At 45.6% G+C, this 13,840-nt stretch overlaps 1 protein-coding gene across 2 annotated transcripts in view; it reads left to right on the top strand.

The window, feature by feature from the left end:
- PPP2R5D (protein phosphatase 2 regulatory subunit B'delta) overlaps positions 1–13,840 on the top strand; it is a 60,232-nt gene that overhangs the window by 39,943 nt on the left and 6,449 nt on the right. The window contains exons 11-15 of one of the 2 annotated variants that reach the window (XM_081188588.1): positions 3,342–3,512; positions 4,147–4,274; positions 5,777–5,878; positions 10,013–10,085; positions 12,964–13,080. In XM_081188588.1, the coding sequence (XP_081044714.1) occupies positions 3,342–3,512; positions 4,147–4,274; positions 5,777–5,878; positions 10,013–10,085; positions 12,964–13,080 (591 nt within the window). The remainder of the gene's footprint in view (positions 1–3,341; positions 3,513–4,146; positions 4,275–5,776; positions 5,879–10,012; positions 10,086–12,963; positions 13,081–13,840) is intronic. The other variant, XM_081188589.1, reaches the window with a different exon arrangement.

The raw sequence follows: 13,840 nt of genomic DNA, 5'->3' as shown, positions 1-13,840 counted from the left end.
GCACAGACTTTAATGGGAGAGGGAAAATAAAGGGGGGGGAGGGGAGGGAGGTGTGATGGAATGGAGTAGCCTAGAAAAGGCAGACCTTGCTGGCTGGGGCTTTGAACGGCAGCACTCTGCATTATATTGCAGATCTTGGTGGTGCCCTAGAGACGCTGCTCACTCTTTGTAGCTGGGGTGTTGTTTGGGTTTGTTTGCTTGCTTGCTTGCTTGCTTGCTTGCTTGCTTGCTTGCTTGTGGCAGGGGGTTATTTGCTATTGGTCTTTTGTATCTTCATTTTAGATCCTTGTGATTTGCGTGGAAATTGTTCAGTTCGGTTGTGCATCTTTTAATATTTTATTTACTGTTTATGACTACTTTTTGTTATGTGTTTTTTGCATGTTGTAAGCTGCCTTGAGCGTGGTTTAAACTGGAAAACCGGCATATAAATAAGATTATGCATCTATGTATGCAGTTAGATTCTAAGCCCATTTCAGAGTGCGGGTGATGGATCTTATTTAAACCATAAATGGACTCAGGGTACAATATCTGAGGAGGCATTCTTTTGTTCTGGAGGGTTGCGAATACTGTTTAGTGCCCCCGGTTTGATTTTTTTAAAATTTTGTTTTTGATTATTTTTTGAGAGTGCTGGGTGATTTGTTTATATTTTTTTGAATCATGATTCACTTCTTTCACGTTACTGGTTTTTATTGTGTTGTTTGTATGGTTGTAAATACTCTTGAGGGCTGTTCATGCGGCAGAAAAGAAAGTCCGATGTGTACATTCTGTAAATAAGGAGTTAAGTTGGTTTTTCAAAGTTCAAACTGTTTCTGCACTGTTGACCTATTGTACTGTGGAGTTTATGACGGTGGCAAAACAATGCAAGCTTATCTCACCATCAACACAAATGGCTTAAAAGTAGTTTGCCCTGTGAACATAAAAAGCATAGGGAAGTTGACTTACACTGAACAGAGGTGTAATGGTGTGTCAATGGGAGTTGGAGACATGTTACTATTTCTGCAGCAGCCATCCCTGTCACCAGCATCCTAGAGCCATCAATCAGCATGAAAGGGGAGCTTTTTAGCCACTAAGAAGAAGCCCTTTCACCCTTTTTTTGCTGCCGGGAGCCAATCAGAGTGAAGAGAGGAGAGTCAGCCCCTGAATATTGACTCCTAGGGTCACTCTGGAGAAGCGCATTGGGAAGAACACCGAAGAAGATCTTGTTCTGTGTGCTCCAAAAGCTAAGCATTTAGGAACACTGAAAACACAAGGCGCTTCTGTTTTCGAAAGAATGGTGTGCAAGTTCTGCAAAGTACAATAGAACTTTGAGGAAAACACAGCTAAAGTCACTCCGAAAGAAGGGCACATTTTCTAGATGAAAAGCCAGCACATGGAGATCTGCATTGATTGTTGCAGTGCTAAGTATTACTATTGTATAGTTATACCATATAAGGCTGCATAAACCTAGATGAGTATGTGGCTGTGACTCTCATGTAGGGACCCTTCAGAAAAATGTGGGGGGCTAAGTCATTCCTCATACTTCTCATTTGAATTGTGAAAGATCCAATGCGCTCCCATTAGAATTACTGCTGGTTTTGATATGTGGACACAAATCAGGAAAGCTAGAATAGGCAAGCTTACTCTTTGGCTGGTCTTCTTTTTGCCCTGCCTGGCAATGCACTTCCCAAAAGCCCTTTGAATCCTTGTAACTTAGGACACGCTGCCGTCCTTCCTGAAACTGCATTGTTGCCTTCTTTGATCTGTGGTTTGAACTTTGATTGCACTGACGCCCTGGAAAAAATCAGGCTGGGCCGCTGCAAAGTATTCTTGGCACGTTCTTTGAAAGCATAGAAGCTTAGGTAAAAAGATACTTCAGTTAGCGCTGCTGACAAGTGTAATGAGTGCAGCAGATTGTCTTTAGATTACTTGATTTGTCTGTTCTTCCAGGTTCTATGAAATTGGTGTTAAGTCATAAGTAGAGCGACTGAAATTGGGTTAGGGGAGGAGCACGTTTGCGTAACGCAGACCTTGTTTAACGTTGCAGTGATAAATATGTGACTGATTTCGCATTATTACATTTGCTTCATGCACTATTCTGCAGCAATATTAATTTCTGGGCCAAATTAAAAATTAAGGCAGATCTTTCTTCCAAGCAGTCAAGAGGATGACTGCAAGATAAGCATTCATAGACAAGCACTGAGGGTGAAAACCAGCTGCAGAATGTTTAGGTAAACAACCACTTCCCTTTTAACTGATTTATTATTTAATCAGTTTCTGAAACCTAAAGGTTTCTAAAACCTTAATATAAGCTGCATTTTTTGAGACACTTTAAGAAAAGCGTGCAAACTTTCAGTGCAATAAGCAAAAGCTACCAGAAGAGAAGGTCATATGGAATGTTTGCCATTTCCTGTGACAGACACACACCAGAATCAAAGCATTCTTTTTAACAAAACAACGTATGTCCCAAGTTCTTACTGGTTAGATTAATCTCACTAGGATTTCTGGTTAAATTTCACTCCTTGCCTTCTCATTTATAAACAACTAAAACCATAGTTGATTCATGAAACTAATTGAAGCTTACAGGGCTGAACAGCACAGAAGCAGCTAGAGATTTCTAGCTTTGCGTTGAAACCAGCATACCTCCTTATGAAATGCTCCCCATGTTGTGGATTCCTCTTGGAATGCAGTGTAAGATGCAGGATATGCTCAGATGCCACACTAAACAGTGGTTTGGGGTTATACAGATAGGCAGATATAAAACTTGTGCCCTCCTCTCTCTTCCCCTTCTTCACCTTGTGTTGATGATTAATAACTTTCAACAGAAATCAAAAATTTCTCAAAAATCTGTATGTGCACTAATTATGTCACATTAAGTAAATCAACACTATACAGTGGTACCTCGCAAGACTAATGCCTCGCAAGACGAAAGAGTTTTCTGTTTTTTGAGTCGTTCCGCAAGACGAATTTCCCTATGGGCTTGCTTCACAAGACAAAACGTCTTGCAAGTTCTTGTGAGTTTGTTTCCTTTTTCTTAAAGCCGCTAAGCCGTTAATAGCCACTAAGCCGCTAATAGCCGTGCTCTGCAAGACGAAAAAACCGCAAGACAAAGAGACTCGCGGAACGGATTAATTTCGTCTTGCGAGGCACCACTGTATCTTGTGCCTTTTGACTAATTAAGCACATTTTTAAAAAACAAGCTTGGAGGATAAAGGTCCTAGATAAGTTGCTATCTTTTGGCCTCAGGATTTCACTATTGGCAAAAAGAATTTCTTCCAGACTTAAAATTCTTGTTGCTATCACCAACAAATGTTCCTGCTTGTTTCTCTAACGCTCATAAAAATCTCATTTCTTCATCTGTTCAGGTGATTATGGGCTTGCTGAAGTTTTGGCCAAAAACACACAGTCCCAAGGAGGTGATGTTCCTGAATGAGCTGGAAGAAATATTAGATGTCATTGAACCCTCAGAGTTTGTGAAGGTTATGGAACCCCTGTTCAGGCAACTGGCCAAGTGTGTCTCTAGCCCACACTTCCAGGTAGGTTTGAAACTCAGCATGCTGGCAACAGCTTTAGTCTCTGTTCAAATGCAGAGTGAAATGTTGAAAGTCTGAAGCATGTTGATGCATAGGATGAGCAATTATTCAGTGAACGTTTTTATAGTTAGCACAATTGGAAAGTACACTTTCCTCATCAGTGTAGTGGCCCACTTCAGATGATCTCACTGTGTTTACCGTTAGGAAGTTCCCCCCAAAATTTAGCTGAAATTATTTGCACACATTCTAGTCCTGCTTTCTTGAGCAACAGATAATGAAGTTGATGCTTCCTCCTCTGCGTGGCAGTCCTTCAAATATTGGAAGGCCGTTATTATGCCTTGCCTTAATCTCCTCTTGATCCTGCTAAACACACCCCACTTTTTCAGCCATCCTTCATTGGGCTGATTGCCCTCAACTGAACGTGTTCCGGTTTGTCAATGTCCTCCTTAAAATGTGGTGTCCAGAACACACCACTGTACCCCAGATGTGGTTTGCACAGCAGATAATAGAATGAATTTGTTTCTGCTTGTGATAAGGGCACCAAGTTTCTGTTAATTCACCTTCATATTGCATTACCTGCTTCCCCTTTAAAAGGTCTCTCTTGTTTCAGAAGTTATGTTTTGCTTTATTTGTACAGGTGGCCGAGAGGGCGTTGTACTATTGGAATAATGAATACATCATGAGCTTGATCAGTGACAATGCAGCCAAAATTCTCCCCATCATGTTTCCAGCACTCTACAAGAATTCCAAAAGTCATTGGAACAAGTAGGTCGTTTCTGAGTGCGCTGGGCATGAGTGGAAGTACAACTGAGAGAGCTTCGCCTTGCTCTTCTACCATGGCCTGTTGGTGCCACTCATGCAAAGTTTGGCAGAGGGAGAAAGGAAAGGGCTCTGATTGCTAGCAATATGCATGGGCGTATGGAATAGGTTGCCTCCCCTTGAGTCTGTTCTTTTTATCAGATCATTTGTAACTGGGAGTTTTATGTGGTTTGTCCGCCTTTGGTCCCCACGCTGCACTCCGCTCTCACCTGTCAGCATGCAGTAATGGCCATATTCTGGGAAACGGCTTTGACTGGCCAGCTCAACCAAGTGAGGGTAGCCGATGGGTCTCAAATGTTAGAATTTCTGCTCCATGATTGCAGTCATGGGATTGTTGTCTTTCACATGACGGTGTATGTTTTGACTCCACAGAGTGGGAAGTGACGGAGACAGGATGTTTGTGTTACTGTGTTCCGTGAAGTGGGACTATTGTTCTTTGTTTCTTTTCTCTTTGCTGTCTGATGCTAGAGAGAGAGGGAGCCATGTTGCAGTGCTCCGTCTGTGTTTATATGTAAATAAAGTAGATTAGCCAAAATGCTGAGTTGCTGAGGTCTGTTACGCAAAGTACGAACACTCTGCGGATCCCTAAGTGTGCCAGTGTCTGTTGGCATCGGTTGCTGTGATATTCGGGCTGAAGAAAGCTTTTGAAGCTCCTGAACGAATGATCAGGAGAGGGAGAACATGCCAGTCGGTCATGTGTCTCTACGAGGGTCCTACTCGAGTGTAGGACGAGCTCCTGAGACTCAAACCCTTGGTGAGCATGTGCTGTAAAAGGAAGTGAGAGACACATGGGGCTCTTCAACCAGGGAATGGAGCCCATCTACAAGAAATACTCTTGATCCTAAACCTTCACTGCCTTAAGGGATATCTTCAGGAGAAGAAAAGGCCTTAAGGAATAAACCCTATTCCTTAGGATGATTGGATGGTGCCTTGTACGCCTCCTTCCAGCAGCTCCTGAGTGGGGATTTGAACCCTGGTCTCCCAAGTCCTCGTCCAGTACTCTAACCACTATGCCACATTGGCCTCCATATACACTGCCCAGGCTTACACCCCATGGAGGTCACTTGGGTGCTGCTAATGCAGTGGTTTGACTTCACCCCTGGAGGCACACTCCATTATCTCTCAACCATGACAACAATTTATAACTGGGATGGGGGATCCGTTGGACTCCAGCCCCCATCACTCCTTTTGCCATGCTGGCCGGGACTGATGAGAGTTGGGCTCCAATATCCTCTGGAGTTCTACAGGTTCCCCACCCTGACTTACAGATTTATGCCGGTCTTCTTAGGGGGAGTGGGGGAATAAACGGGTGTGTCCTGGCATTTGAAGCTATCCTTCCTTTTTATATCAGGTATTGGAAGTTTAATGTCCTGGTCTATTAAATCTCTTCTGTGCAACGGCAGTTTCCCCACCTTCTACTTCATTCTCCACCTCTTCTTTTTTTTAAGGACAATCCATGGGTTGATCTACAATGCACTGAAGCTGTTTATGGAGATGAACCAGAAGCTGTTTGACGACTGCACACAGCAGTACAAGGCAGAGAAGCAGAAGTGAGTACTGGTGGCTGGGGAAACTCTGCCTGCAGCTAACCCTGCAACTAGTGGGGCCATCCCACTTGACAGCAGCTACCAAGTCTAAACCACTTGAGCCTCTTGGATTTGCCGATCAGAAGGTCGGCGGTTTGAATCCCAGCGACGGGGTGAACTCCCGTTGCTCTGTCCCAGCTCCTGTCAACCTAGCAGTTCGGAAGCATGGCAAGTAGATAAATAGGTGCTGCTGTGGCAGGAAGGTAAACAGTGTTTTCGTGCAATCTGGCTTTCGTCACAGTGTTCTGTTGCACCAGAAGTGGCTTAGTCCTGCTGGCTACATGACCCGGAAAGATGTCTGTGGACAAACGCTGGCTCCCTTGGCCTGAAAAGCAAGATGAGCGTTGCAACCCCATAGTCGCCTTTGACTGGACTTAACCGTCCAGGGGGTTATTTCCCTTACCTCACTTAGAGGAATGGGCAAAGGACCCAATACTGCTGGAGAACAGTCGCCCATCATCCTTGACCATTGCCTATGTTGGCTGGGGCTGATGGGACCTGAAGCACATCACGATTGGGAAGCTGGGCTAGTTGGATGCTTAAATAATGTGTCTCTACAGAGGTTGGGAGAATGCAGGCTGTAATTCCTTTTTGGAAGTCCTCTTCATGCTGTTCTCCTAAGTCAGAGAAGGGAATACTAACAGCCTGTGCTGATCTAGCCCCACTGCTTCCTGGGGAGGCATAGGGCCCTGGATTTAACCCTGGCAAGGGCATTGAGGCAGAATACCCCTCTTTGGGGAAGAGCCTCAGCTCTGGGAGGAACTGCCTGTCCCTGGGGATTGGGACTTACCTCCGAGGAGACGGGACTGGAAAAGGGAGACTTGGGACACTGAAGAAAGGACTATACTGAGGCAGCCCTCTATGAGTCTGCAGAAAGACTCAGGGATGGCGGGAATGTGGTTCACCAGAGGTGAAAGCAGAGACAGTACAGTGGTACCTCGGGTTAAGAACTTAATTCGTTCTGGAGGTCCAGTCTTAACCTGAAGCAAAGTTCATAAGCCAAGGTACTATTTCTGGGTTAGCGGAGTCTGTAACCTGAAGCATCTGTAACCCAAGGTACCACTGTAAATCAGTGTTTCTGGAATAAAACCTGGTCTGCAGCTGACCAGACGTGAGCTGGTGCCTTTTTTGAGCTTTTTGCTAGGTGTGGTCTATGGAAGCTATGGCACAAGCAGCTTCCATGGGGGGTACAGCACGGATGTCCACATAAAACACCTTGAAAACGATGGTAGATGAGCAACACCTAAAGAACATTTAAGAAAAAGCTACCTGAAAGAAATGGGAGTTTTAAGAGCCACAGGCAAATCAGGCAGAAAGGAATTCCTCAAAGGGGGGAGGGACCACTGCGAGAACACCCTGTTTATTATGCCTGCTAGCCTATTAGATCTTAACCAGTCGGCCCAGGGCTGATTTTAAAGCACAAACAGGTTTATTCAGGTGGCCCCATTGCAGCCCTATGGGATATCAGTAGCAAAAGAAATTCACCAGCAACCAGAGCAACTGATGCAATATTGGAGTTGCGTATTCTGACCCCCTTGGCCCTTACCAACATCTGAGTGGCTTCATTCTGAACTGCTTGAAGTTTCTGAATCTTTCTGAAAGGCTGCCCCACGTGGAATGCATTGCAGTAGCCTTGCCGACGGCGCTTCCACAGATAGTCCAAAAGAATTTATAAGCTGTGAACTTTATCCTTCAGGGAAAAGCGCCATTCCATCCAGGAGTGGTTGTATACCTCTTTCCAGTTTTGGCTGTTTTCCACACTCGCAATACCTCTGTCGTATCTGGATTCCATTCGGCTTGCTTGCCCTCATCCCCCTCTAAACCACCTCTAGACACCTGTTTGAGACTTCACAGGCTTCCTTGGGATTAGTAGGGATTCAAACAAGAGACAGAGGAGCCTGCCAGCCACATACTGGGGAAACCACAGCCGTGCGACTTTTCACAGTGTAAGATGTTAGAAAGCACAAGCGATAAGATGGAGCCCAGAGACACCCTGTTGGTTACTGGGCGGAGCAGATACTTTCTGGGTCTAATCTTCTCGAAGGAACGGGGGTTACCATAACACTGTGCTTCCTAAGCCCAGCAGGAACCTTAGCTAAACTACCCAGCTGTGGCATTGTGCTAGCGCAAATCCCATAAGTTAGGGCACTCAATTGCCACTGTTCCCCACCACCTTCAGTCCCTCTGCCCCATAGGCTCTTGTAGTTCTGCAAGGTTCCACAACCCTCGGTAGCAGCTTTTCTGGAAGGTGTTTGGGGCTGTCAGTGGGCAGGGAGGATTGGCAGAAATTGGGTGCTCTGCCTTATGCTGTACAAGCGCTTTACAATATAGTGGTACCTTTGGTTACGTACTTAATTCATTCCGGAGGTCCATTCTTAACCTGAAACTGTTCTTAACCTGAAGCACCACTTTAGCTAATGGGGCCGCCCGCTGCTGCCGCACCACCGCGGCGTGATTTCTGTTCTCATCCTGAAGCAAAGTTCTTAACCCGAGGTACTATTTCTGGGTTAGCGGAGTCTGTAACCTGAAGCGTATGTAACCTGAAGTGTATGTAACCTGAGGTACCACTGTACAGTGGTACCTCGGGTTACAGACGCTTCAGGTTACAGACTCCACTAACCCAGAAATAGTACCTCGGGTTAAGAACTTTGCTTCAGGATGAGAACAGAAATCGTGTGGCGCCAGCAGCAGGAGGCCCCATTAGCTAAAGTGGTACCTCAGGTTAAGAACAGTTTCAGGTTAAGAACGGACTTCCAGAACGAATTAAATTCTTAACCTGAGGTACCACTGTAGTGCAAATCTACCACTGAATGCCATCCCATTGTGCTCTGTCCCCATTGAGAAGCCTGAGCTGCAGTCCTGTGGATGCTCTCTTGGGAATAAGCTCCACTGAATCCAACAGGGCTTCTAAACTAAAAGCAACCAAGGAAGAGTCATGTGGCTACCTTAAATATTTCTATCCATTGTAAGGACACAAGGAGAGCCCTGCTGGATCGCACCAGTGATGTATCTGGTCCAGCTTTCTGTTCTCACGCTGGCCTACGGGAAGCCTGCAAACAGGACCCATTTGTGACCCCCAGCAACCAGTTTTTGGAAGCAGAAGCTTTTCAGAGCAAGTTGAACACGCACAGGGTTGAGCCTGTTAGGTACGCTTTGCCCCCAGTAAAACTGCCATACTTAAGAGCTTAACTGTACTTGGCATTCCCAGTCCTGCAAAGCTCTCGGTTCTGTGCAAAGGAGAACTTGACCTATGAGGTACTACAAAGCCTTGGGAAGTGGAGGGGGTGGGCTCCTTGGGGTTGTGCCACAAATAAGATTAAGAAAGAGGGGAAGATCACAGATGAGGGATTTGTGCCTCCTTTTTATGAAAAGGGCATGAACTAAGAGGACTCTTAACGCTTGGAGATAGGAGTAAATCGGGGTGACTGTGGTCCCACAGTAATCTGAGGTGAAAGGATCAGCTGGGAACAAACTTGTCTCTTTGAGGCGCGGCTTGAGCGATTCCTCAGCCATCTTAATTTTTAAAAAAGGAAAGAGCAGGGTAGATGTGTTTACATTTGAATCCACTTGGTAGGCAGCCTGCAGGAAGCCTCATGCAAGTTCCAAAGATAACGGAAGCCCAGTACACAGTAACTCGGAACAAGAGGAAAGCTTTCAGTGGAGCTGCCCCTGTTTTGTGGAATAGCATTCCTGTTGAGATATAGCAGGCAGGCTGTCTGCAGTTTCCAAAACCAACTGAAGACATTTTTGTCCCATTGGCTTTCCCATCTGGATGAATGAGTCTCTGCCATGGGTGTCTACTTTGCATTCACACACACACACACACACACACACACACACCTGCTGTTGTTTGCTGTGTTTTTAACTGCTTAGCTATTTATTTATTTTTTGTACATTGATATGTGTGGAAGGCAGTTAATTACTTAATATATCTGTTTAATGTGGAGCATTTGATTGGGTTTTGAAGAATGGCATAACTTGACCAGAGCTCTAGAGGGAGGGCGCAGGTTAAAAGTCTAACTAGAGGGAGGGTGCAGGTTAAATGTCTAAATAAAAAAAATAACACCCACCCTAAAATAAATTCCTTTTCGTCTTCAGAGGGCGGTTCAGGTTGAAGGAACGAGAAGAGATGTGGCACAAGATTGAGGAGCTGGCCCGCCAAAATCCTCAGGTAATAGTTGTTAGCAACAGAGGGAAGATGTTTTGGTAGTGTACTTTCTTAGGTTACCAAACCACAAACTTGTTACCTTAACGATAAACTCTATGTGTTTGCTCCAGTGAATAAGCATTGAACTATGCCTAGGGCAGGGAACCTGTGCCCCTCCAGATGTTGTTGCACATGCCGACGGAAATTGGAGCCCAGCAAAATCTGAAGGGAGCACCAGGTTGGCTGTCCCTGCACTAGGGCCTGTGGTTTCAAATTTCTGCATGGCCCTGGTCGAGTTGCTGTTGGCTTCAGTTCCTTGTCTGTAAAATGGCAATTCTTGTCGGATGCAGAAGATAAGAGATTATAAATAACAAGACCAATGGTTCCTTTGTTGAGCACGGTAGATATGTCTCCACGAGGTATTTGCTAAAACACACAGTTTAATTCTCTCTCACTTCCTGGCAAAGTAACATCCAGGTATTTAATCATCTCCTGTCACCTCTGTTTGCTCATTTCAAATATGGTTACTAAATGCCTGCTTCATAGCTTGGTAAGTTTTGATATCTCTAGAACAAACATGGGACCTTATACTGAGCCAGCTCTCATCCAGCTCAGTATTGTCTAGGCCAGGGGTAGTCAACCTTTTTATACCTACCGCCCACCAATGCATCTTTCTTGATGGTAAAATTTCCTTACTGCCCACCAGTTCTCGATGGAAGGAGGATTCAGCTTGTGCCGTAGAACCCCCCACCCACCCACCTAGAATCCTGAAACGCCCACTAGTGGGTGGTAGGGACCAGGTTGACAACCCTGGTCTAGGCTGACTGGAAGTAGCTCTCCAGAGTTTCAGGCCAAGAGCATTTTGCACCCCTACTTGCAAAGGCGAGTAATTCAACCTGGGACCATTGCTCTATTTAGCATTTATATGCTGCCTTTTAGGGCACAGCCCCCACAGATGCAGTTGATGCCCATTTTGAATACTAAACATAAGATTCCAGAAACATAAGGAAGCACCAAATCTTGGGAATCAGTGGTGTAAAAGCACTTTGTTACGGAAAGGCAGACGAGTCACGTTTGAAGGATGATGCCGAAAGGAGTCTTCAGTAGTTCTACAGTAGTGGAGTTCCACAACTGTGAGGCCACCACCAAGAAGGCCCTTTCCCTTTTGCTCACCAGCCCAGTTGACTGTTCTTGCGAGGATTCCGTGACGGCCTCTGCCGTTGATCTTAGCAAACAAGCAGGATCTTTTATTACGTAAATGACCTTTGCACGGAAAACTTGTCCACTGCCCCCAAGCTATGGCCCTTCCCTGGAGCAGTGACCTTTGGAAACAGAAGTGTTTAGCATCAAGAAAACATAATTAGGGAACAGCGCAGCCTGCAGATACTCTTCTGCATGCCCTTTTGCATGTTACTCAGCGGAAGCTCCTTATATCTCGACACTAGAGTAACATAAAAGTGGGCTCTTTCTTCTCACCATCAGTGAGGCCAGGCCAGGAAATACCCTGTTGCAGGGCCCTGGGAGAACCGGTGGCCCTCCAGATATTGTGGGACTCCCCACTCTCGTCATCCTTGTACGTTGTTGGCTGGGGCTGATGGGATCTGGAGTCTCGCCAGATCTGGAGGGGTCACAGGTTCCTGGCTCCTGCTTTATATAAGCCATCTGTGTCAGAAGGAGTGTGATTTAGGAAAGATTCAAAGTGCTCAGTGCTCATCTGTGTGCTACTCAGTTTTAAAGCCCTGCGGTTTTAAAAAGCGCGACACTTTACAATTCAGGTCGGGAAGCCAAATTTATACGTTCTGCCTTAGGGAGGAATTCGGTGTCACACATTCCCTCAGAACAAGCATTTCAGCTTCCAGATGAAACAAACCTCCCCTCCTCCAGATGGACTGTTCTTGGGGTCTTGTCAACCCCTCCCAAGCCAGTTGGGGGGGGGAGGAGGGAAAAGGCCCTGTTGCACAAGCACAAGTCCTTGTGAGGGCTTCTGGTGGCAGGACTTTGTAGTGGAATCCACCCATTTTCCCCTCCAACTCCCATTTTTTTAAAAAAAATTTGAAATTTTAAATGAAGGATTTTATAGCACTGCTCTTGTAGGAACATAGGATGCTGCCTTACACTGAATTATGGCATTGGTCTGATCCCCATAGTGGAAGGGCTCTCCATCGCTCAGTGGTTAGACCATCTGCCTTGCATGCAGAAGGTTCTGGGTTCAAGTCCTCTGCATTGCCAGGAGTCTCCTGCTTGAAACTCTGGAGAGCTGCAGCCAGTCTGTGCAGGCAGTACAGAGCTGGGTGTCTTGCTCAGTAGAATGCATTTTGTTCCCTTGCATCTAGGATCTGTAGTAAATCCTCAGTATTAATTCCAGTAGGGCCTCATGCACCTCTGCACTTCCCCCCTTTAAGCCAAAGCTTCCTGAAGTTAGGAACAACAACAACTAATAATAATAATAATAATAATAATAATAATAATAATAATAATAATAATAATAATAATGGTTGGCAACTCTTACCTTAATGTAAAGTGGCTGTGATGATGTTAAAAACTAGAATTTCTGCCACTTTGGAGTCATTTAGACCTTTCAGTACCTTGGACATGCTGAATTTTATAATCCACTCTTAATTGGAGTTTGTGACACCAATGCCATTTGGACAAAACAAAATTCAGAAAAGGGGGGAGAAATCCCGCATGGAAGCTGCAGGGAACCGGGAGAAAAGTTTTAACCTTTTCTAATCCCTTGTGCCATTTTCACAAGAAGGGAGAGCGTGAGCTGCAAAGGGTTTTTTTTTTCCTCCAGTGCTTTATCACACTTAACCTACATATATATGTGTTTAAACATTCGGCGTTTCAGTACTTGAGTTGCTGAGCTTGCGTTCCCATTTTTCTATGTGCTGTGTTCTTGCAGTACCCCATGTATTGCGCCCCCCCACCCTTGCCTCCTGTTTATTGCATGGAGACGGAGACCCCCACTGCAGAGGACATACAGCTACTGAAGAAAACGATGGAAACGGAGGCTGTGCAGGTGACTCATCTCTCTATCCTCCAGTGGGTCAGGAGTCCTTTTCTGTAATGTGAAAAGCAGAAGGGGTTCTTGGTGGCCAGCGGAACTCCTCGCCAGCAAGCAGCCTCTTCTCCCTAATAAGAGACCTCACCACCCACCTCCAGAGGCAGGCTGTAGGCCTTCAGGCTACCTTCCGCTCTTTCTCCGTGAGAGAGGGCAGTGGAGGGGAGGCTGGGCGGGGACTTCATTCCTGGCTCTCAGTTGTCTTGGGCTCATTTAGATTGGAGGGCCAGATTGGAGGGCCTTTGCACACTGCAGCTTGTGGCAGCTGGGACTTGCATGACGTCAAACCCATCGCAGAGTCTTGTGGCACCTTAAAGACTTAACAGATGTGTGGTGGGAGGTCTGTGGCAATTGCTGAGCTAACACCTTGTAAGGTGCCAGGGTGCCAGTCCCAAGAAACAGTCGTGGTTTCCTTGCCAGAGGTTCCTATCTTCAGTTGACACCAGTCTGCTAAACACTGTGCTTGTTTAATATAGATTTAAACACTTAATTGTCATGGACTGTATTTTTTTTTTTTTTTTGGTCTCATTTCGATCCCACCATGCTAGTTTCCCCAACACATACCTTCCAACTAAGGTTTTGCTTTATGCAGCTGTCGAAGTGAGCATGAGTAAAGCTTGTGCCGTCGCAAGTCTGTTAAGGTCCCACAAGACTCGATTGCTTTTGCTACAAGAGACCCAACACAGCTGCCTCCCTGGAAATGTTTGCATGGTGTTAG

Source organism: Podarcis bocagei (assembly GCF_964188305.1).
Source record: "Podarcis bocagei genome assembly, chromosome: 3".
NCBI classification, from domain to species: Eukaryota; Metazoa; Chordata; class Lepidosauria; order Squamata; family Lacertidae; genus Podarcis; species Podarcis bocagei.
The sequence above is the reverse complement of the archived record's forward strand: the minus strand, read 5'-3'. Positions and strand labels throughout refer to the sequence as shown.